Source organism: Chionomys nivalis, chromosome X (genome assembly GCF_950005125.1).
Source record: "Chionomys nivalis chromosome X, mChiNiv1.1, whole genome shotgun sequence".
Classification (NCBI taxonomy): Eukaryota; Metazoa; Chordata; class Mammalia; order Rodentia; family Cricetidae; genus Chionomys; species Chionomys nivalis.
The window spans coordinates 5,926,830-5,952,624 of NC_080112.1; the positions used below are offsets into that span (position 1 = coordinate 5,926,830).

The 25,795-nt window shown below is 35.5% G+C and overlaps 1 protein-coding gene across 2 annotated transcripts in view; it reads right to left on the reverse strand.

Annotated features, from left to right (window-relative positions):
- Aff2 (ALF transcription elongation factor 2) overlaps positions 1-25,795 on the reverse strand; it is a 563,721-nt gene that overhangs the window by 139,909 nt on the left and 398,017 nt on the right. For both annotated transcript variants that reach the window (XM_057759263.1, XM_057759262.1), the window contains exons 5-6: positions 23,857-23,893; positions 23,532-23,565 (exon numbers count right to left, since the gene is read on the reverse strand). In XM_057759263.1, coding sequence (XP_057615246.1) covers positions 23,532-23,565; positions 23,857-23,893 — 71 coding nt within the window. The remainder of the gene's footprint in view (positions 1-23,531; positions 23,566-23,856; positions 23,894-25,795) is intronic.

Sequence of the window (25,795 nt, forward strand, 5' to 3'; positions counted from 1 at the left end):
TTTTGTTTGCTTAGGTAATATTGTATTTTTCTGGAGTCTTTGATGGAGTTGAAGAATAGATAGATAGTTATAGTTATAGTTTTCCATTGTTATAATAAAAAGATAAATAGATATAAATATTGTAACTGTAATTCTTACTTGATAACTGTTTTGTTATATGTAATTTTGCTATGTTAAAGTTAAAGCCTTCCTTTTTCTTGTTTAAACAGAAAAAGGGGAAATGATGGAGGAAGGTCATTGGTTAATTAATAAAGAAACTGCTTGGCCCTCATAGGTTAGAACGTAGGTGGGTGGAGTAAACAGAACAGAATGCTGGGAGGAAGAGGAAGTGAGCTTAGATGCCATACAGCTGCTTCCCAGGGCAGACGCGATGAAGCTTCCACCCAGGATGGATGTAGGCTAGAATCTTCCCGGTAAGCGCACCTTGAGGTGCTACACAGATTATTAGAAATGGGCTAAATTAATACGTGAGAATTAGTCAAGAAGAGGCCAAGCAGTGTTTAAAAGAATACAGTTTGTATGTTGTTATTTCGGGGCATAAGCTAGCCAGGCAACCGGGAGCTGGGTGGCGGAACGCAGCCCACAGCTCCCACAACAGTTATGAAAAGAAATAAATGATTAAAAAAGTGTAAAGTCTTTAAAGAGACAGAGTACAGACAGTCATAGATTAAGGTAATAAAGATAATAAAATAAATATTAAAAATTAATAGAGTAAAAACAATCCATGCAAAGCTGAAATACATACAAAGCTGGGTTATGTATATTATTGTGTTTTCTTTGAATTTTTTGACTGTTAAAGAGCTAAGTACAGAGAGACGTTTAATTGTATGGGCTGCTAAGCTAAACCAACATATATACTTTAAAGGTAACTCAATTTCAGAATTTGAGTCTGAGGATAAGTTGCTTTGGAAAAGAGGTTCTTTTTTTCCACAGAGGATGAGAATGTATGGATTGCTTCCAGACTAATGTGGTTTGATAGACCAAGACTGCCCCAAAAGGTTGCCTTCAACACCCCTCAAAAATTACTTTGCACAATAAACAACAGGAAGAATTTTGTATAGAACTATGTCCATATTCCCAAATACTCTTTATAAATGTTTGTTTACATTGAAAGGGAGTTATGATATTGAGGTTTGCATTGGTATGGATCTTAGTTTATTGATACAAATTTAAGGAATTTTTATTATATATATATTAAATAACAAAATTTCCTTAAATTATATATATATAATCTTGATTAAGATATTGTATTTGCCCAGCTCATTTAAAAATGTAATATATAATGTAATATACAATTAAGAAATACAGGTTAATAGATAGTCATCTATAATCGTCAAGCTTGTAATCATGTTAGTTAGGTTTTCTAGATGTACAGAAATATATTTAAGATGAATTGCTATTTACCAAATTTTTCAGAAACCTTCAGAATATGACATTTAAAATGTTTTAAGACTTGGGCTTTTTATGACAGTGAGACACATCTGCTCCTGGCATCAACAGTCTACTTCAGGAGGAGGATTGGTGTGAGAGAATGGTCTATATTTGTTAATGATATTTTATATAACGCTGATTGGCCAGTAACCAGGCAGGAAGTATAGGTGGGACAACCAGACAGGAAGTAGAGGTGGGTCAAGAAAAACAGGAGAATTCTGGGGAGTAAGCCCATTCCTCTGCAGTCATTTCCCAGCTACAGAAGAAGGAAGATGTGACTGCCTTGCTGAAAAAGGTACCAAGCCATATGGCTAAAATAGATAAGAATAATGGGTTAATATATGTTATAAGAGTTAATAAGAAGCCTGAACTAATGGACCAATCAGTTTATAATTAATGTAGACCTCTGTGCAATTTCTTTGGGACTTAACGACTGCAGGAAACAGGCAGGACAGAAACCCCAACAACAGAGGATGGGCATTGAAGAGGCTCCTCATGGAATTTGTTGACCATTTGGGCAGGAGACTGCTCTTGCCTGGACTGCTTGATCAACTGGACATGCAGGACCCACAGAGAAATGACTCCTGAAGTTGCCTAAAAAAGGTGAAACAGTACTTTTGGGTTTCTGCTTCATAAAAGAGTCTGCCAGACATTCTGCAGGACACAGAAGAAAGCAACTGATGGACTTTGTCATTACAAGCTAGAACAGAACTTCAAATTTCCTGTTTTATGGAAAAGTCTGCTGGATACTATGGGCCTGTAGGCTGAAGATACCTCAACAGTACAGAAGAACTTTGGGTGACTGTCTATGCAGTAAGATGTCTCTGTCAATTCTAGAGTTTTGGTAGTTGCTTACAATGTACTTCTTGTTTACTTATGTAACATTATATCTTCCTGGAGTCTTTGATGGAGTTGAAGAATTTATAGTTATATTTTTTCTTAGCTGTGATAATAGATAAAATAAATATTATTATTGTAACTAATTCTTGCTTAGTAACTGTTTTATGTAATTTTAATATGTTACAGTTAAAATTTCCTTTTTATTTAAACAGAAAAGGAGAGGTGATGTGGGATTCCCCACAGTATGCTGTTAATACCATTGATGAATAAAGTAACTGCCTTGTCCTGCTGATAGGGTAAAATAGAGGTAGGCAGGGAAAACTAAACTGAATGCTGGGAGAAAGAAAGGCAGAGTTAGAAAGAAGCCATGTAGCCCTGCTAGAAACAGATGCCGGAACTTTACCTGGTAAGCCACAGCCATGTGGTTATACACAGATTAATAGAAATGGGTTATATTAATATGGAAGAGTTAGCCAAGAAGAAGCTAGAGCTAATGGGCCAAGCAGTGATTTAATTAATACAGTTTCTATGTGATTGTTTCAGGACTTAGCTGCTGAGTGTGAAACAAACAAGCAGCCACCTTACAACATATTGTTATTCTCTATTCTGCTCTCACTTCTCAGTATCTCTTACCTTGGTCAGAGCAATATTTCTAAAACATCACTCTTCCCTGGTAATTCTCTTAAGTAAGATCCTTTAAGGGCAGCAAAAGCTAAAGTGCCTAAAAAATCCATTGGTGGGGGGGTGGTGCAGATAAGTGTGGCCCTGAAGGAAGTAGGTTCTGGACCATCTGAAGAAGGTTGCTAGAAAGTTCTGAAAGGAATCAATTGGATATTAACTATCATTTTGATATTTTCATATATTAGAGAAGGGTTTCAAACTTTGATAAGCTGTAGTGTCAGCACCAGAGTGTACCGATGACAAGGGTTGTGTAATGGTTATGAAAATGGGATGAGAGGAACTTCATTAGGCTTATTAGACTCTGATTACACTTATTACGTTTGTGGAATGTTCTCGAAAAAGATGCCTTAAAAGACAAAACATATGTGAGGGCTGGGAAGAGATTCTAGAATATGGACTTAGATTCAGAATGGTTAGGAGATAAGATCTTTGACAATGGTAGTATGATCTAGTCTTTGTTACTTGGAGTATTTATATTGCATCTGGATTGACTTCCACTTGTGGTAGACATGCCAGATTTTCTTCAGCTGGGAATCTTTGTGTGCAATCCTGAGAGATATAGAAGGCAAGGACTCCAGAATACTATAGAGAGATGGATGGCATTACCCATGGGGTATATAAAACTATAGACTGGTATGAATAAGAATAAATTGATTTAAGAACAAATATTTGCTATATTTAATGAATATATAAGACCCTTAGAACCTGTGTGTCTTTTCATACCTAGAAGGCTACTGTTCAGTTTAAGGAAAATATTGTTCAGCATATCTATCTATCTATCTATCTATCTATCTATCTATCTATCTATCTATCTATCTATCATCTATCTATCTATCTATCTATCTATCTATTGTTGCTACTTGCTACAGGATTAAAAACACCAAATAGAGACATGTGATTTCTCATTCCTGTGTGTTTCGATGGGAATTACTCAGGTCTGTATAATTTTATATATGTAATCTCTTGATCTTCCTGACAGAATACAAAAAGTGATTGAGTGAGGCCAATCTAGATGTAAGACTGTTTCTAGCTCTTCAAAAATGAAAGACAACATGCCACAGTAGAAGAAAATCTGTCATATTACTAAAAATGGTTTTAACTCATATGAGTTCTTTATTAGTATTTAATTGAATTAATGTAGAATAACCACTTTGGCATAATTCCCAAGCTTACAATTATAGAAAAATGAGAATTTGCAGAAACTTAAAACACATTTCAAGTAGGCTTGTTAATATTTATTAGAATATAGCTACAGGCTGCTTCTGCAAAACTTCTACTCTTCATCACCACTCACATTAGAACTAAGTTGTAAGAAGATATCATTTTCCCCAAGATTTTCATATTATCTGTAGACTGTTGACTTCTCATGAAGTTAATGGTATTTTCCAGTTTTGTCATGATTGGTGTCAGTGCCAATCATCGTCTGTATTTCTGGCTCATGTTAACATCTAGAATTTGTTGAGATGGTTTTTCTCCTTTTCAATGCCTGCTTCTTTACGTTGTAACAGACTAACATAAAAGTTCCTGTTATTCTACTGAATTGATTGCTTACTACTAATTCTGTATTGTTTTATTAAAACAAAAGCCGATATATACCTTAGGCAAAGAATCTTACTAAGCTGACAGTTTAGACACGTGAAGACTGGCAGTACAAATAATCCTTGAAGCCTTAAAGACACAAGTTTACCTACATTGCTTTCCTCTTGTCCTGGAAACAACACTGGGAGTCAGCAGGGGCAGCAGCCATAGAAATAACCCTGTCAATCCTTCCCTACCAACAAGGGCACTAATTAGTGCCAATTAAAGACCCCCCCTTCTCTCCCTCTCCCTTCCTTCCTTCATTCCTCCCTTCCCCTCTCTCTCATCTGTCCATACACATTGAACTCAATTCCAGCTCATTTTTTCAAGGGCCTAAGTATCAGACAACAGTACACTTTAGTCTCTGCTAATAGAGTCTGTAAGAAGTTCTGACTGTTTCTCTTCCTAGTCAGCTCCAATATTCCTGTCTACTCTAATCCACATTCATAGTTATCTTACTGTGATAGAGATACTTTCATGAGGTCTGTGGCTAAGAAAAGAGGTTGCAAAGATAAAACACAGAGGCACGGACTTCTTGCTTATCCCATATTCTGCACTATGACTCATTTTTTTTAAAAGTAATGTATTGTTGCTCAAATAAATGGCCTTTGTTTTGTTTCTGAAAAAAATTCCTCATGGGGTAAAGGACAGCATAAATGGATGCTGTTTAACTGAACGAATTCTATGTACACAGTGTGTCCACAAAGGCATTTGGTGATGCAAATGCAGGGGGCCCTGCTGTGTCTTTCTCCCTTTAGAAAGTGGCCTTTCAATCCTTGTTTGGGACAGGACAAGACCCGGGTGACTCCCAGCTTGTTTTATTCTGTGTGGCCCTAGGAGGAATTTCATTCATCCACGAGCAGCTTTCTAATACCATGTTATCCGACAGCCCTATGCTCCTCTGTCTACTGAGGAGTACTTTGAGAGATTTGCAGAATTCATCACAGACCAGGAAGACCAGTTTAATCTGGAAAAGTATTTCTTTAATTTGGATGTTTCTCTGGATTCCATTATGAAGCTTTTGTCCTTTCACTTCAAAGTAAACAAACACAAGCATTGATCTTTAGAGAGCTATCAAATTTTCCTATAAAGCACATTATTGCCACTATCTATCATTTTCTTCAGTTCTCTAATAAAGTTATTTCACATTATTCAATTTGTGACCTGCCTTGTGCAGTGAAATGTCATGACTCTTCTCAGAGAGAGTTAAGAGTCCCATAAAAAGTAGAAAAAGAAATTTATTTAAAGCATGATGGAGTCCTGACTGCTAGATTGTAAATTGTTCTGTTTCAAACATCTGAACTGGGCACACTTAGAATACAAGAGCCTATTTCATCAGCATTCATGTAGCTTTTCCCAAACCTGTCCCGTGCTTCCCTTATCATCTGATGAGAGAAAGCTTGTCAGGAAAAATCACAGTTAACAGTAGCTAGTGATGGATGAATGTAATGGACTTGTTTCTATTTTGTTTTACTTTTGTTAGAAAGAATGAAACTGTTACAAGAACAACTGCCATGTTGCTTGTAAAAAATGTGTCCAGCCCCAATGGTAGGAAACAGAAAGCTTTAATCTGATTTACAGAACAATTCTTATAATTTTATCTTTACTTGATTCTCTCCAATATCCTGAGCTAGGAAGAAATTCTAAAATATATCTCACAGCAACAATTTGCCAAACTATGCTAAATTAATCTGCATAAGTCTATACCTGTGTTTCCAGAATATTGGATGGATACTGATGAAGAAGAAATTCACTTCTTCAGTAGTACTTGCGGAATTTGGAGGATTTAACTTTACACAGCAACACCAAGTTTCCAGAAGAAATAATGTCATTGACATTAACCACACCCTCCTAACACTCTAAGTTGTAAGTAGGAAAACAGGAATTGCAGATACAGAGGAGTCTTTTCATCATCAGCAGATTCAGTTATTTAGTTGAATTTCCAACAAATTAGCATTAGGTATTATTGTAAAAAGACAGATCAGTTGCCCATTTAAAGCCAATCTACTCAACTTTGAAGTAGGGCAAGTAAAAACATGAAATGTACTGATCTTTCCACTTGAATTTACTTCACTAAAATATTAATTGTTGACCACATAGGAAACACTAGTGATTTACTCCTAGTGTACTGGGCCTTCACAAAGCATACATAGTACATTTTTGAGACTTACCTTACTACTGAAACTGGCCAATTTACTTTTTTTCCTCTTGGCTTTCATGAAATCCCAGCAATAGTGGGAAAAAAAAAGATACAAAATTAGGAACTTCTACCCCAAGGCCATGTCCCTCTGGGGCTGATTTGCCAATTTACCTTATCTTACAGCAAACAAGAAGTTCCAACTTCTAAGAATATGATGTTACTTTCCTTGGAAGATGAAAAACTCTTTCTCCTATAGACTCTTATATGTCTAGTTTCATTGCTCGCATTGCCTCCTTTTTCCTTGTTAACGAAGAAATACGCAAAGAGGAAACTCTGCTCACACTGAGTGGCATTCGTCATTATAATGGCCTCAATTATACAAGCTAAGAGGACATCTGTATTTTCTCTTTGGTCTGTCCTCAAAGATTGCTCATGAGTGTAGATTTGGAATACATAGTGAAGTTTTACTGCTGTTCCTTTAAGCGGCTTTAAAAATGTAGCCTTTGCTAATACCTGTATCATATTTCAGTGTGAGCTTCCCAAACCTCTATGAATAGACAATTCATCTGCCATTTTTTACAGTCATGAAATACAGCTGTAAAACCTAAGTATCCACAACACTTTAAAGACGGGTTTGCTCTGTGGACAGTGATCTCAGATAGATCAGGTGTGTGATTGTTGGCTACTTTTGTTTAGGATTTTCCACCCTCGAGGTGAAATACATGATTTACAAGACCTCGAGGTTTTATGAATGATGATTTCATTCCAGCCTTGTTGCATTTTATATTTCTCTTTGTTATAATACGGATCATGCTTCTACTATTCAAGTTTCATAATTAAACATATTAGTTTATAGAGAAAAACCATTTATAAAATGCATAAAATACTGATAATTACAAATTAAAAAGATCCACATATAATAAAAGTTAATCCAGGAATATAAATTTCAATATTTATTTTCTTTTCCAATAAACAGTAGTCATTACAGTACAGTCTAACTATAACCACTAGACAACTTCTCTCTACATATTCCCAAGATACATAATACTATTGAGTTTACATCATGAATAAGTACTGAGAAAAATATTATAATTAGAAAAGAAATAGTCAGCTAATCAGAACTCACCTTATCTCTTTTACTCATAAATATTTTAAATGTTAAATGTTTTCCTATCCAATCAACTAATTATCTACTCTCAAACTTCAGACATAGATAAGACAATAAAATTATTATTTTCTTGTATATTGTATTTGTTATTGCAAAATTTGTTCAATATTAATTTTTGTGTTAATAAAATAATTAAAATGATAATCAAATGGAGTACTGTGTACACAAAATCATTTTTGCTCTAAAAATGTAGATTAGATTATCAGCTATTGCCCATCCTGTCAAATTGGCTACTGTATAAATGTTCCTCACAATAGGAGATTGTCAAGAAAGTTCCTTGATGAAGGACACATTCTTGGTCTGGTTAAAAAAAGATTTGGGCACATCAAGAGAACTACTGCAGCTCTGGATTCCTCGTACTGACAGAAGCAAGAACTCACTAAAAAGCATTGAGACAGGAAACTGTTAGGCCTTGGCTTCTGTGAGATGCCTCACAACATCTCAAAATTCTCTTCTTACTTGTGGGTTCTTTCTTTACTTCCATGCTGTGAGAGTATGCATTCAAAAAATCCATTCTCACAGAAGGCTGGGGAAGGCAATTCTGCGCGGGGATGGGTGGCTGCAGTATGCCAAGTGGAGATGACATAATTTGAAGAGAGCAACCATGCGTTAAGATTTGAGAGTTGACTTCATTACTACAGTTTCAATAGTACCAGCATTCAAAATAGTGTTGAAAATTACCAGAATAATAGTACTATTATCTTTCTCAGCAGTATTTACTATAAAAATTTGCTAAGCACATCTAGCTCTAAGCACATCTAGTTCTTGGTTTTAGAAAATATGGCAGCAAATGATCTTGCGAGAATGTGGAGTGAAAATGCTGCATTCTGTTCTATTTGGCCTGTTTTTCTCCCTAGCAAGGGAAGATGATCCAGAGTCAACCACCCAGAGACAATGTACAGTTATACATGGTGGTGGGGGGTTAGAAAGAAAGAAAAAGACAAAAAGCTGTTTATGAAAAATCTCCTGGGGAAAATTTGGTGGGATTTCAGAATACCATCTATATTGTCAGAAAAAAAATGAAGATCCTTAAGTCTTGAATGCAAATTGTCTGTGATTTTGCTATTTTGCCTGAATGAAATATTTGATTCGAAATGGATTTTCTGATCTGTGGGGCAGTTACAGGGAAGGTGCAGTAAAGGTAACGAGATCAAAATTCAAAGAGCAACTGCATCTAAGTATATAGGGGAGCGAGCTAGGGCTGCACAAGCAGAAACAGCGCTGAAAGATCTATGCTGGTGTGGACTAAACTATTCCACAGGATTTGGGTAAGTATTTAAGGAACAAAGAATTAAATGGACAGATCAGTTTGGAAAACACTTCACATTCTGTACCCACTGCTTTGTAGAAACACACTGATCATTAGTGTATTAAAGGCTCCAAGAATTCCTACAATGAAAAAACTCATTAGGTTATGTTTAAGCCACCGCTTCCCAAATATATTGTATCCAAAAATTTTCTTTTGGAGGGAGGGAGAAAAGGAAAAAAATAATATTTCAAAGTAACCATTTTCTGGCTGAATATTTAGCAAGTATTAAACTAGCTATTTCATCTCTAAACTAATTTTGACGAGCGTAGACATAACTGACTGTGGAATGAGGGTCTTTCTTTCCCTCTGATTTTACTTGCCTCAAATATTCACATCAGTGGTATGGCATAAATCAGACTACACATTCAGAGCTTCCAAAGAAAGGTATTTGATATTAATAAGGGATGATTCTAAGAGCATAAGAAAACCTTCACCATTAATACATACATGAGGGTCAATGTAGTCACCTTTCTAAATAGCACCCGACAACACAAACATAGAACCTTCATGTTTAACCACAGATACATTTTAAGAAAGTAAATTTATTTTGAGAAATTGTCTCAGATAATTCCATTTATAAAGTCTGAATTATTAGTTCTTTATAAATAAACCCCCCAGGATCAACCTCGTGTAACCAATTGATAACCATTTTTGACAAATATTTAAATCTGGATTCCATATGGAAAAGTAAAAACCTGTTAAGTCTAGTTATAGGCATGTGGATTTTAAATGCTTAGATTTATTTTAGGGACATCAGTGTGGAAATCTTAGAAGAATAGATAATAAAAACAATCAATCTCCCAGGCTCTAAAGCTACAGCAAAACCCTGTCTCAAAAAACCAAGACAAACAAAGAAACAAACAAAATTAACAAATGATCTCAGCAGTACAAGGGTATTCCTGCCTTATTTGACTCTCTCTCCAAGATTGAACACATTTGCTTTAAAAACAACACTAGCCATCACTCAAAAAATATTTTTTTTTGAAAGGACAAGGCATGTCTTCTGTCTTCAAGAGGCACTTATAATTCCTGGTCAGAGAGACATTAAGTGATGCTGTACAACCTAGCCCTGTTGATCATCCAGTGGCAGTTTGTTCAATTCAAAATAATGACTTCAGGTAACCTTTGTGCCATAGTTCCATGGATTCTTTAGAGAGTTGTTTGTTTTTTTTTTTTTTTCTGAGAGATGACACTCCACCCTTCTTGTCACTGATCTGTGTATTTTTCAGCAGCTGCCATGTTCTGCACACTCAAAATTACATCCATCTTACATGGTAGTCCTGAAAACTGTTCTAATTTTCTTAGTAATTTATTGTTCGATTTTTCATCTCATACTGTGTGTCTGTGAACCAGGCAAACTTAAGAAGGGACTGAAGGATTAGGTTCCCATGAGAAAAAGAACAAGACTATATTTGATTGACTGCTGCTGAAATAGGGCATTTCACTAATTATAAATGAGCATTATGGAACTACCTCTGAGGCTGCCTGTGGCATTTCCATCTCTACTTGAGTTAACAAAAGCTGGTTGACTATAAATATTTAATATTAATGATGAAGAAACTATAAACCACCTACTCTATATTTTTTATGAAAATGTGTTTGCTTTGTCTTATGCAAATAAGCATCGATTTGCACAATAGATTTATTTCTGGAAAGTGCATTGTAAACTGATGCTTTGAAAATTAAGCCATATTGTAAATGCATGAGATGAGCTTAGACTTTAGAGGAAACCTGTAGCAAATTATTTTCAAAGTGAAGGATTCTTTTTAAGGGTGAAAAATTACCTTTTCATATATTTGAAAATATATGCTAGGATCTTTGTGACAGCTTTGTGTCAAGTGGGGAAACATCTATATACAGCTTTTCTTTTTCTCTGACATAAAATTATGCATCATAATGATTCAATGATAAACATCATACAGTCAATCTAAAGCATAATAAGTTGGGCACATGCATGTGTATTTTCTCAATTCTGTTCAAACAGACATTTACCACAATTTAACTAATATATTGCTTGCTTTTTATTTTACAAAGAAGTGGAATTCTATTTATAGGAAGCAATGCTTCAAAATCTTTGTGTTTGTGGCCCGTTACCTCCTTGGAATCAAACCAAGAGTCTTATGCTGTATATTAAAGTTTTGGAAACTACTTAATAATTTTAAAGCAAAAGTGTTCTTAGATGTTTGCAGAGTGTGTCATAAGGCATCTCATCTACCATCTCTCTTTTGTTTAACAGGCATTATCAATTTTCTTCTACACTGAAAAGACAATCACAATTTAGATATGATTTGAAAAGCCAGGTTACTATAGTTCAGACCTATAATTTTTAATGAGCGCAATAGAAAGGTACATGCTTAAGAATAGCTATTATTGTATCATATTTTAATTGGGCTTCTGGATTTTAACAGAAAACAACATGGAAATTTGTTTATTTATACTAGTATACTTATTCTACTTACTGTTTTAGGCTTAGAATAAAGCTGTCAGTAGTGAATGCACTGGGTGTGAAATGACAAGTTATATGGCAGGCTGGAAAGATTTAATTGAACCTCTTTTGATTCTACTTTACCAAGTTAATTTATGCCACATTCAGAATCAAATTGCTAAGGACATTTCATTGCTCAAAACCATTATCTTCTAAAAACCACTTTAGACCTTTACTCAATATGCCACTTAGCTAAATTCCTTACTGTGTAGTTTTTCTAGAAAGAGAAGAAAAAATATCCCATTGGGTCTAAAGAAAACAAGCTAAAACACACATGCACAAATATTTTTAAACAGTGTACATCTACTTTATGGCAATAGACTCTTTACTGAGTACGTAGGAATAAAGGAAATAACACCTTCGTGGATTATTTTTCATAGTTCACTCTGCAATGTGTTTACTATGTCAGTTACAATTACATACTTATATATTTTGATATACAGTGTGTTCTACAATGTGTGTCTTTTGAGATTCCATTCTTATTTTTGAAGTCTATTGAAATGTTACTTTATCTTTCCTCCAAGCAAAAAGATAGCTTATTTCTTAGGAGACTCATAGTCAAGCCTTATAATAATTAAATGCATAATTGAAAATGTCTTTGTAGACCAAAGAAACAGGAGAATATATGTGAGATCAGGAAAAATATGTCCAGGCAAGGAGGGTAGACTGTTTATTTCACAGAATGAAACTTTATTTGCATTTTTTATCCAGATGATTTATCTTATGCATTCAAAGACCTAGAAATTCAGAAAATGATTCTGTTCTACTTCATTAGAAAACTGCCAACACTTTTATTATGATATTTCAAATGTAGTCATTCACAAACATATGAACCAAGCAACAAATTATGGTTTTAAAAATGTTTGCATCAATGTATTTAGAAGACAAAATGTTTTTGCCCAAATGATTATTTTCCTCCACTGTTTTCTCTTGTCCCCTTGTCTTATCTCTGAAAAGGTATTGCCTTGGTCAGGGAAAATTGAGTTCAGGTGTACCGTGGATTGGAAACTGTATGGACAGGCAAGAAGGACAGGCTAAAGGGGTTCTTTCAGAATCAAACACAGGAAAAATCATGGATTCATGCATATTGGTTATTCAAGAGTAAAGTGTGGATGATCACAATGAATACATGCCATTGAGTTGTAACTAGTTAATTTTATAATTCAGATGAAATATGCAATATCGAGTCTAGAACTTAGTATGTCTTATCTTTTATTTTTTAATACAACAATGAAATAAAAGTAAAACATCACTGTAATAATGTGCTTGACTATATCTAAGCATGAGAGGTTGTAAAGTATCAAACATGCATATCTGTGTTTAAGGTGATTTTCATTTTGATTATTATAAACAAGAATTCAGAAAGAGCTACTCCTCTCAAAGTACTCTCCTACCACAAGTGGAGGAGAATTTCCATAGCTCTACTCCCTTAATCACACTATTTAGTATTCTCCAAGAATAATTATTTGCTTGATATCCATTGTATGTAGATGTATGTTAACTTTCTTAGTTTCTACTTCAAAATTGCTCCTTTCTGAGAGTAAGAAACTCTTATCATTAAGACTAAATAATAAACTCCTATTATTGACATGTTAGAAAAGAAGAGAGGAGAAGAGAGAGGAAGAGAATGGAACAAGAGGATGAAAAGATGAAGAGGGGAGAGAGAAGAGGGGCAAAAACAATGGTTTCCAACTTGTGGGTTGTGGTCCCTTTGGGGATTGAACAAACTTTTCACAAGGTTTGCCTAATACCATCAGAAACCATAGATATTTACATTTACGATTCATAATGGTAGCAAAATTACAACTATGAAGTAGCAATGAAAATAATTTTATAAATTAAGGTCACCACAACGTGACCACTCGGTCTAAAGAAACAAAAACATGTTGCCATGGAACCACAGATGTACTCATAACTCATTGCAAAGTCTACCATGCCAAGTTTGCTTTGGGACAGAAATGTACAATGAAATCCTGAAAATTACCATTGAATTAGTTCTTAATCTTCCTGAGAGATAAGACTCATTATATTTTTGCTTTGTTTCTATGACTTGGAGAACAGTCATAGGATTCAGGCCTTTATGCCACCAGGGGCATCAGCAACTGCTTGTCCTTTTGAATTGAAAGTCTATCAAACTGCTTCTCTGCATTGTACTCAGATGCCTAGACACAGCAATCTGTTTTGACTGTAGCTGGTATTTACTTCCTAGGGTTAGTGATGCTTGTCTGGGATATACCTCTATCTGGGATATCTTCTCTATCTTCACATCTTCACTGTGCATCTTGACTTCCTGCCACCATGAATGCTGAACATCATGGTTCGTTCTGAATAGCATAAATTGAGCTAAAGTTGATTTAAATTTCACGGAGAAAACAGCTTTCTTCAAACTGAAGCCAGTCTTTTTTAACACTTAAAAAAATCTACCCATAAGTAATCTTGGTCTTCCCTCTCTAACACATACAAACACATTCTAATCAATTGACATACATATTATTTTCATCAAGAAGCTGTCAAAGTTCACAGCAGCAGAGCATTTCTAAATTTCTTAGAGACTCTGTCAGGGTCTAATTTTCTAAGGTACAGTTACCATAGTAACAACCTGGAATTTTAATCCACTAGTAAAGAGCAAGTAAGGTCACTTTGTAGGTCCTTTTCAATCTCAGAAATAAAAAGCACCATGAAAAAGAATGAAGACAAAAGCAGGCCCAACCCCAAATTCCATTTGTATGACCATGAACTTTTATGAAGCACGTGATTTTTTTAAGTTTTCAGATTATTCTGTAAGTACTTGAAGAATCATTACATTAACCATGTCCCAATGAATCATTATTTATATATTAAGGAACATATGAGAAAATATAACTGGGGTGTGGCACTTGTCATTATAGATTTAAATCAGTTGTTCTCTGGCAGCATTGCCAGCTTATCCCTTGATTCCAAGCACATTGACACAACATTTGTGAAAAATGATGCTAAACAGCAGAAAGAGCATTCAGCTATAAGCCTAAATGCTTGGGACTGAGCAACTGCAAATACTAGTATCTGTCTGAACTTGGAAACCTCATTGAACCTCTCTGAATATGACTCTCATTTCCAACAGGAGAGGGACTTTGGGAATAGTTGCCTTCAAAGACTGTGCATAGGCTCATCTGAAGACAACACAGTCCATCAAAGAGTCTGAGAATGAAGAGACAAATGCTAAGAAAAGCACTCAGTTAATTCACCAGGGTATAGAACAGAATACTTCAGAGAGCTGCAATTTGAGTAACTCTCACAAGTAGAGATCATAGCTCTTAGCCTGGAGAATTTAGTAAAGTCCAATTGTAACAATTATAAATATTGCATAATGCTAAACAAGTTAGTCAACTTATAACTTTATATCTGTAATTTGAGTTATAAATTCAAGAATCTTAGAGAAAATTTCACTTCCCTTTAGAACTAATTCTGAGATTTTTCAGAAAGTCATTTAATTTCTTTCTGATTAATTTCTGTGATTTTTCAGAAAGTCATTTAATTTCTTTGAGATGAAATTTCCTTCTCCATAAAATTGGTTAAATCATATCTACCTCTCAGGGTATCATGAGAATGCAATGTGATTAAATATGTGAACCTGTTCAATGGATTGGTACAAAGAGCACCAGACAGGCCTGGCTAATGCAACACATGAGTAGCTGAACCGATTGAGCAGACATGCATGTCTGTTTGGACATACCAGAGACCTGGAAAGACAATCATGGGAGTGATATTCATCTTTCCTTCTAACATCATTCTCTTAGGCACCCTGGTCCCTCCATTAAGAACATGGCAGTGTAATAAAGTGCTATTCTTGCAAGTTCTAGATGTAGATATTCCACAGGGGAGCAAATACAATCATACTTTATTCCCTCCAAGCCTCTTGGCAGCATCTTTGGGGATGTCAATCAGATAGCTTTGAGACTTTTTTTTTCCTTTTGTGCATATTGTTAATAGAAATGGACAAACCACAAAGAAAGGCATTTGTCTAATTTTTCGATTGATTTCCACTTGTAATTGTCTGTGCATCTGTGGTACTCTACCAACATTGTCCCCCATTTGGCAATAAAATTCAAAGGCTTTTAACAGCTCTGAAAATATGTCAGGAGCAGAGCCTTTAAAGCATGACATTCCCAATAATGTCATTGTGGCAAAGGTTCTGCCTGGTTATGAGATGCTCGATAGAATGGAAAAGCAGAACAAATAGGTTAAAAATAGGGACCATAGTTCTTTTCATCTAGTCTGATCTCAGTTGGGGTTTTGTTTGGTTGGACGTGAGACCCCAGCCCTCTGACACCCCTATATCGAAGGAGTCTGGGATGTTTGGTTGGAAATGAGACCCCAGCCCATTGACACCTCTATATCCAAGGAGTCTGGGATGTCTGGTTGGAAGCATCGCCCCATGCCCACAGGAAGTAGCCAGATTTGAGCCAACACCTCTATATTCAAGGAGTCTGGGATGTTTGGTTGGAAGAGCAACTCCAGCCCCTGGCATCCATTTCAAGCCTGCTCCCCTGGGAGTTGCCTTAGTCCTGACTCCACCTCTGGGAAAGCCCGCCAAGTGGTGACTCCTCCCCCTCCCCCCAGAAAATGAACATGTGGTTTCCGGGTTACGCGCAGTCTCCTTTTCTGTCACTTTCCCTCACCATGCTTTTCTGGTGCCACCCAGGAGTAAGGTAATCTATTAAACATAGGTGTCTTTTATTTGGTCTAATTTGGTCTGATTGGAATTATTTGCATCAGTGGAGAGGCTCGTTCTAAGAAATATTCTTAACAGTTTTCTCTTTTTTTAATTTCTAGGAATGATCTATGTGGAATGTCTACTCTGCTGACATATTTTCTACACCTGGGACTGGAAGACTTATCAGGATTTTATACAAATTCTGGATTTGTACTCATCTGGGAAATCTGGAAACAAGGCAGCATATTCTAGTGGGCAAACCTTGTTTTCACTTCTAGTCTTGACTACTCCTTAGGTAGGAGAATTTGAGCAGGTATCTTAGCTTTCCTATGTCTGGTCTCTTCCTACCTGGTTCTTTAACAAAACTGCTCTTATTGCTCACAGAAGGCTAATAGAGTGAATGGAAGTGCTTTAAAATTTCGTATGCACAAAGCATCTCTGATTGCAGTATTCACAAACTAGTAAGTAAAGAACACATGTGTCCACATTCATCTTATTAGATCAGACAGCATTAGACGACCCTCAAATTCTGGAATACAGAATGTGTGTGCATGTGTGTGTTATCACGGCACCCTATTTAATTACGCTACTGAAATTATTTTAATTTTTTCTGTTATTCATTCTATGCACTCTTAACAGTATTATTTACTTCAATGCTAGTTACAGTTCAAAACACTGATGGAAACTCTGAAATATGTTACTGTGGTTAATAACACAAGGGAGTATTTTTAGTTTACCATTTATCATCAAATAGGTTGCTAGGCGTGAAGGAGAGGTTTAAATGTCTCATAAAAGTAGGACTGTGTACTAGTTCTATCTTTGCTTTGTTTTAGTATGAAAATGGAGTTTTCCAGAGAGAAATGTTTGCATCACATGCCATAACAATCTATCTTAGATCTTTCATGATGATGTAAGTCCCTTGAGGGCATAGATCCTCCCGTCTCACTGTAGGGGACATTTTTACAGTCTTAGTGATGTAATCTGTCTTCAGTCTCTGAGATGAAGAAGAATCTGCTTCCAGAGTTTCTACATTGCCATGTGTAGTATATGCAATACATGGAAGACTCAGCTTAGCAATACTATGTAGATGCCTGATTTTAACTAAATTGATGCCTACCATATAGGTCTGCATTGAGATTAGGCCCAATTCTTAATTAATATTATACCTGACTTCAAATGCTACTTCTGAAGTACCCAAAGTTAGGCCCTAATGTAATAAGATCACGTGCTTTGCAGTAAGTCCCAGCTTTAACCTTTGCAAGACTAGTGCTTTGGGTATCTTACTCAGTGACTCTGAGCTTTGGCTTTTGCTTTTGTAATAATAAGCAACAGCATAGGCTGGCTGTACACAGAACAAGTGACTGGAAAGGCCTGGTACATATAAGATACTCCGTAAGAATGAATTAGTTGAGTTACTGATTTCTAATTTTACTGAGACTGTGAGCTCCTTGCAACAAAGATGGGCAGTATTTACCCTGAGCTACAGTGTCCGACCCAGTGATTTACACATAGTAGGTACTGAACGCATATTTGTTAAGAGAAATGAAAACCTTAATGGACGGGTGGATGGATGGATGGATGGATCAATTAATCAATCAATCAATCAATTTAAATATGGATACAAATCAAATAGAAGAGGTACCCAATTTTTCCCAAAGAGAGAGGGGAAAACATTTTTTTAAATTGTATAGGTATTCTTAAAATCCATCTAAAATGTTTGACTGCTAAGAGTTTTGGACCTATGAGCCACAGCACAAAAATAAAACATGATTTTTAATTACATTAGGTAAGTAAAAAGATGTGATGGTGAATGTAGAAAACTCCAACTCCTCTTAAAGGAGCTCCAGGTCTCAGTTCTGGCACCATCAAACTACAACAGCTTCAGCATGCTTGATATGATCCTTGCAAATGCTGATATTGCTTGTTGAAACATTAGCCAATATACAACCCTCAATATAAAATCCTCTTGATGTCTGATTACTCTTCTTAAGGACCTCATGCTGCTTCATTTTAAACTGTGAATTACCTTTAATTCACAGCTTGAACAGACTGCCAAATTTTGTTTTCTCTGATCCCAGGTGGTTGTCCTGACACAGTGGAGAACATCCCAAAATATATTAAGTTCTTTGGAAAAGTTGGCAGGATGTGAGACACGGGGCATACAAGACAGGTTAAAAGCAAGTGTTGGCATGACTTTTTTAGTTCAAAAAATAAGAATGACTGTAACTACTGAAAGTTACTACAATTACTAGATTTTTCAGGAAATTAAGTTGTTGGGTTAACTCAAAGTGATTATTAGCATTTCTGAATTTCAAGTATCATATTCTATATTTTGATTAAGGATTAATCTGATGAAGAAACCACTTTTCTGCTACATCACATAGCCATTTTGCTACCAAATTGCATCCAAGTAGCAGACCAAATAGTCTACTTACAAAAGAATATCTGAAATTGCTCAAGAATGTGGGTTATTGCTGTGCAATAAAGCAGAGCAGTTCATAAATCTCAAGTAAAATTCTCAAAGGAAACATTTTCCATGATGAAAGTTTTGGCAGAAGGATGGCCATGCCTATAATGAATGTGAGGAATTTTTGTTGTTAAATTGGTGAAAATTCGTCTAAAAATAATGTTTTCTTTCTATTGATTATAGCATTCTGAAAAACACATTCTTATAAGCTTCCTGTTCTCCATGGTAATGAATTCCTCCTAACATTTAGAGACAATTTAGAGATGATGATAGTTGAGTTAAATAAAGCAATTTTTACCAGTTTTGTATCTTACAAAGCAGAGAGGTATAATTTCTTGTGGGATCTATATTTACCAACCAGCTCTACAAATCAAGGTTTGTATCAGGATACAAAAAGACTAATATCCTCTCTTTCTCTCCTCTTCCAACATCTTCTTCTCCTTTATTTCTCTAATTTTTCTTTTTGACAGAGTCTCATTTGACCCAGGCTGGCCTTAAACCTCAAACCCTTGATCCTCTTGTATTCATGCCCCAAGTGCTGGGATTATAGGCATGTACCAACAAGCCTGGACAAAAGGTCACATTTGTAGTATCTAATTCCTGAACCCATCAGAGTGCATGTAAAAGAATAGTCTTGTAGGAAATGAAGAATATTTAAACACACAAGGCTCATAGTCTGCATTGAAACTATTTTAACTGAAGAACAGTTACTTGAATAGTTCTTTGTAGCCAAAATGTGATGTTAAGATAGAGGTGCATGAATAATTTATCTTCCAAGTGGACTGCATAAACTTTCAGGATAGACTGTATTTATTATAGCTTCAGGATGACTGATAAGATCATCAGGACAGGTGTGCTCAAAAGCACAGTGGTCATTATTTGAGGTTTCTGCCCCTCATGTAAGAGCATAGCTTCCTTTCCTACTACCTAGAATTTCATGCATGCATTTGTTCATGCAACAAACATGTTAACTACACATGTGGAAACTGTTGCTGGACACAGTAAGTTTGACTTCAAATAGCTTGTCATCATTTTTATGAATTTATGATTGTTTTCAAACACATAGTCAACACTCTAAGTAGAGGTATTGGTTTTATGGCAGGGAAAAAAAAAGCATGATGATTACATCTGACTTTATATTGGGGCTTGTATGTAAACTATCCAGACACTCTCAATAGTATGCCTTAAAACACAGAGTTGCTTGGATAAGAGGGTTTCTGGATGGTTTCCGATTGAACAGAGTCCAAATGCTAATAACCAAGTTTGACAAAGACTAGATATTAGTTTGACTAATATCTAGAGTTGTCATCTTCTCAACAGTGCTCACAAAACAACTGTGTTCAAAGGCTAACTGAATGAACACTTTTGGGTTCATGGAAGTTATCTAGAATTCTTCTCAGGGTAACTAAATACATCTCATCTGTTGTTTTTACTGTTGTTGTTTCTAAATGCCTAACCAAACCCAAACATAAAGAGGCAAATAAGAATGCTGTAGTGGCAAGTGCTTGATGATTATATTATGCAATAAAGTAGTATATCTGAATCAAGTAAGTAATACATACAGAATGGATATGATATTTGTGCTCAAATATACAACTCTGTATTTCTGAGAAAAATAACTTGACCTTCTAACTCTTAAGCTTTTCCCTGTTTGAGGAACACAAGCTGTTTATGAAGGAGATTAGAAACTATTGTATTTAAGAGATTTGAGTAAGGACATTTTAGCAATTATAATAAGAGACTCACAGAGGCTGAGGACTTGCAGTGGGGCGGCTGACTGCTGAGACTTCAATCCTCTAGAAAGTATTAAGGATTAAAGTTAAACACACTTTTATGTTGTTTAATTACTAAAGAGTATGCTTATATTTGGGATCTAACAAGCTTTTGTGGGGGTATTCATATTTGTATATACATTTACTCATTAAGTTGCTTAATTTCATTTAAGGGACTCTATTTACCTTCAAGTGAAGATAAATTACACTGTCTTAAACTTACATATTTTACATCCAATGTTTTCCCTCAAATTCCATGACTGCGTTAGCAGCAGAGGCTTCTACATTCACCCAGTCAGATTTTCTTTACTTATCATGAGCTGATAGAAGTACTATATGTCGACAAAGTAGAGCAAATGAATGGGAAAATACCCACTTCTCTAGAAGGTCAGTTAAGTGCTGAAGCTTTCCCATAGAAAGAGCAGCAAATGTCAAGTACAAATATGGAGTCTGGATAGTCACAAGCCAAAACTCAGAGCCATTGAGGTATGTCATACAGGCTTGGTGCCCATAGGTGCAAATCTTATAAACAATTCACACTTGAATGGAAGATCTACATCTTGTCCAGCAGGCAAAGCAAACCAAGCTGAGCAAAATGAATAGATGATCTCAGTAATTAAGGAATTCTGTTTTCCAAGGCTCTAATCTCTCTCCACTGTACAAAGCAGTAGGTGGTGTGCCTTAGATATTTGCTACCCATGAGTAGGCATATCTTCAAGCCTGCCTGTCTTGGGAGTTATTTCTTACCGAGTTCCAAATATTGGCAGTTGCTCTACACTCAGAATGCTCTTTTTTTTTTTTCTTCTCAGAATGTTCTTAATCACCTTCGGGATTACCCTGCCAAATGTAAAATCCTAGAAGTTGGCTTAAAAATATACCACAATAAAATATAAAAAATAATAATAATGACTGTGTTTGAAAGCTAAAATAAAAATATTTTTATTACAACTATGACCTTTCTTGTTTTAAATCCATATCTTGCCAAAAGAAGGGAAGTATTCCAATTACAATGTGATGGACAATACTTGGAAGAGATTCATTCATAAAATGGACTTAGTACCCTCAAGTCTTTTTGATTCTTTTTACAGAGAATTTTAGTCTCACCATCTATACTATACCCTATGCAGTAAAATGCTGTTCTCAGAAATGCAGCCTCCAATCCTAAGCAACTCTTGGTGAGTTTCCCTGTGTTAGGTTTAGACTATTAAAACATTTAAATATATGATATATTTGGTAAGTAACATTTCACAATGGAATTCTAATGTACATCCTTTAGGAGTAAGTTCATTTTGCCATTAAAATACAAGTTTATACTATTCCTTGTTTGCAAGCTTACATTGACTCCTCAAATGTGTTCTTTTGTATCTTATTATTTTTAGTAGGAAAACGATAATATAGGAGTGGCAATTTGGAAGTAAGATCTAAGGTTCATTCATTCTGAAGTAAAAGAGCAGTTCATGTGATTAATGGAAAAGATGAAATGTACAATATCAGAGATGATTTTTATTTATTCATTACCATTAATGTGACCATCACATCAAAAACATGGCTTTATTATTCCTCTTCCTTGTTTTGTCTTGTGCTTTAAAATCGAGGACTCTTGGTTGTTAAAGTTGAGATTTTAATTACAAGGTACAGGTCACTTCCAACAACAAAACAAAAAAATAAAGCAAAACAAAAAGAACGGGTGATCAGGTCAGTGCTTTGAGATTAAATTACTACACTGAATGAGAATATGGAACGGAAACACTATTGACTATGCTGGTGTCTCGGTGTATTTGAAGTCATTCCTAGCTGTTTTATGCAATTATTTATGATCTTCCAAAAGGTGAGCAATTCCCTTCAAGTGTGTCATAAGGCCACTTGTGTGTCATGAATTATTTCATTTTCAAAAATTTCAAGTACATAATTTATTTCCATTTTCTATTATTAGGAAAGAAAGAAGTTATGATAGAAATACTCCACTGATAAGCTCTTGGGCAAATGGATATTTTAAAAAATCTATATTAGTTAACCTGAGGAAATTGGTTTTTATAAAGCCCTCCTTTTGTTGATATTAAAAAATGAAGACAGTGCAGAGTGAATTGCAGGACTCTGACTTTTAAACTTTGATCTGGTTCCATAGCATCTTTTTCTCATCTTTCTGACTGTCCTTGTCTGGCTGCAATGCACAGATGACAGATGACCTGCAATCAGTGGGGTATTGAACTAATTGGCTAGATCAAGCCAGATGCCTTTTCACATCCATTCTTTGCCCTTAGGAGTTCCAACTGGCTGTTGCTTAGCTATAGTTACATGAAGCTCAATGCCTCATCAAAATGGGCGAAAGTAATATCTAGATTTTTTTCACTGGAGTCACAGTTGGTTTTAGGTATTGGCCCTAAGTGTGTCTACATTATTAGAGAGCTGGTTACTAACCACATTCATTTTTACTCTTCTTGCTGATCACAGGTACTTTAGTTCAAATGATTCTATCTACTCAAAATACATATTTCTCTTCCTTACTTGGAAATGACAGCACTAAGGGTGGGACTTCAGAGAGAGAATTCTGTCATTAAGGTGAGCCTTCATGAATGGAATTTGTGTCTTTACAAGAGCCACTTCAGAGAGACCTCTTTCCACTTCTACCACAAGAGCTTATAGTGAGAATATAGCTATCTCAGCAGATACCATTTGTACTGGTGACTTTACCTCTGACTTCCTAGAATCTACAATGTTTAGAAATCCTTGTCTCCTATTGATAAACTTCTCAGCTTATGGTATATATGTTATGGTAGCTGAAACATAGTAAGCTAATGAAAATTTGATTAACCCCCACTAACATGAAACTGAGAATAAAGTTCATAGTCTCAAAAAAGAAACCACAAAGGAGAGGCTGCTCAGCATCCTGGTGCTGATTCCGTGCCAAAATGCCCTAAAAAATCCTGCTTTGGGAGGCCAAATACTCACGACTTCAATGACACTGACTTTGTAGAAGCTCTGCTGGTCGGGTCACTCCACTCTGAATAGAAAGGACACAAACAATTACTGTTCATGCTTCTCTTGTAAGTGAGTATTCAGAATTAAATTACTTTCTAAGTGTGCAGCCCTCCCAGATAATTTTACAGTCTTCTGCCATAATAATAGATGAAAAAGAGAAACTAGAACGGTAAATCACCAGGTAACCTTTCATTATTATCACTCTTTCATACTATAATGACATTAAGTAGAAAAGAGGGAAAAGTAAGGGAACTAAGAATATGGGTTACTGGCATAAGGAGTTGAAAAAAACAAAAAAATAAAAATCACTTACTTTGTAAGGTAAATCCTGGAGTCAGATGCTGAGATTCCTGTAAGAAAAAACATATAATAGAGACATTACTAAAATGATATGAGTGTGAGGAGAGTTGCCTGTTATTGCTGACGATATAATCTTGTTAATGTTTGCAAATAAGAAATCACTGTTAACAATTGTATTAGTTAAACTTCTGTATGTAGCTATATTTGTACCTACTAACCAAGGCTGCTGCCACAAGATAAAAATTGTCACCTAATTATAATTAACAGTAAAGATCATGTCTATTTGAACATGAGTCCCACATGAGAACAAATGATCCATATGTATAAAATTCAAGTTGAGAATTTATTACTTAGCTAAGCAATGATGCCTCTAAAAAAGTTAAGTGTACTTGGTTCAACTAAACACATGATCATGGTTTTTGTAAAAGTGTAAACATGATTGTAATTAATAAATATGTCAAGTTTCTCCCATGGTAAAAAAAAAAACCCACTTTTAAAATGTAGAAGTTTTAAATTAGTTCAACAGAGGTGTTCACAAAACTTTATTACAAGTCTGTTGAGATATAGGAAGTAATTTGAAATATGTTAGTAGACTATATTATTTAAAGGATTTAGACTTTATTTGAAAATCACCCTTCACAAAATTAATTCACTGTTTTGAGAAATCGAGACTTGTACTTATGAGTCTTGCTGAGAGTGTGGCAGATCTTGACAAATTTGGCAGGCAAAAGCATTATAGTAGTGCTCAGGAGTATTTGAAAGAGAATGTCCCCTACGGTCTCTGACTCTTGAACACTTTGCTGCTTAGGTAGGTTTAGGAGGTGTGTGACTTTGTGGAGGATATCACAGGGGTGGACTTTGATGTTTCAAGTTCATGTGCTAATTCTAGTTCTCTCTTTAAGGTTGGAAATAAGAGCTCTCTCATTATTCAAACCTGCATGCTGCCATACTTCCTTGCCATGATAGTGATGGATTTTTATCCCTCTGGAACCATAAGCCCAAATAGAGCCTTCCTTCTGTAAGTTGCCTTGGTCATGTATTTTCTCATAGCAATAGAAAAGTAACAAATACATCAGGTCATGCACAGTAGTGGAGACTCAGTAGAGAACTGGCAAGGCTATGCAGCAAAGCAGCAAGGTCCCAGGTTCCATCAATAGCACTTAACAAAAGTTGATATAAAATTGGCTTTCTCGGAGTCATTGCTTTGAATAATGTATTCATTAGGGTGAATCTTATACTACAGAGAAGAAGAAAATCACAGCATTTCTTTTCTTTAAAAAAAATAAGCAAAGAGCCGGGCGATGGTGGCGCACGCCTTTAATCCCAGCACTCAGGAGGCAGAGGCAGGCGGATCTCTGTGAGTTCGAGACCAGCCTGGTCTACAGAGCTAGTTCCAGGACAGGCTCCAAAGCCACAGAGAAACCCTGTCTCGAAAAACAAAACAAAACAAAACAAAACAAAACAAAACAAAACAAAAAAAAAACAACAAAAAAAAAAGCAAAGAACCATATGGCAGTGTTGTACTTTAGCTGAAAGTGAAGTTTTCAGTCTATTTTATTGTACTTTCACAATAGGTTTGGCTTCTTGATGGTCACTCTAGAAAACTACAATTAAAAAGTAGTAGGAAATTCCTCTCAGCTAAAGAGCATAACTAGACTATGTGTAAAGCATACTGCTCAAAGGCTTCTACAAATAATAGAAATATTAAATATTTTTGTTTGTTAATATAAACATTGAACAAAAATCCATGGGTGATGTGGGATTCCCCTCTGTGTGGTATGAATATGTTTTATTATTAGTGATTAATAAAGAAGCTGTTTTGGCCAATGGCTTAGTAGAGTAAAGCTAGGTAGTAAATCTGAACAGAGATATATAGATAGAATAGGCAGAGTCAAAGAGACCCTGTGTAGCTGCCAAAGGAGAAGGACATGCTAACCAGAACCTTACCTGTA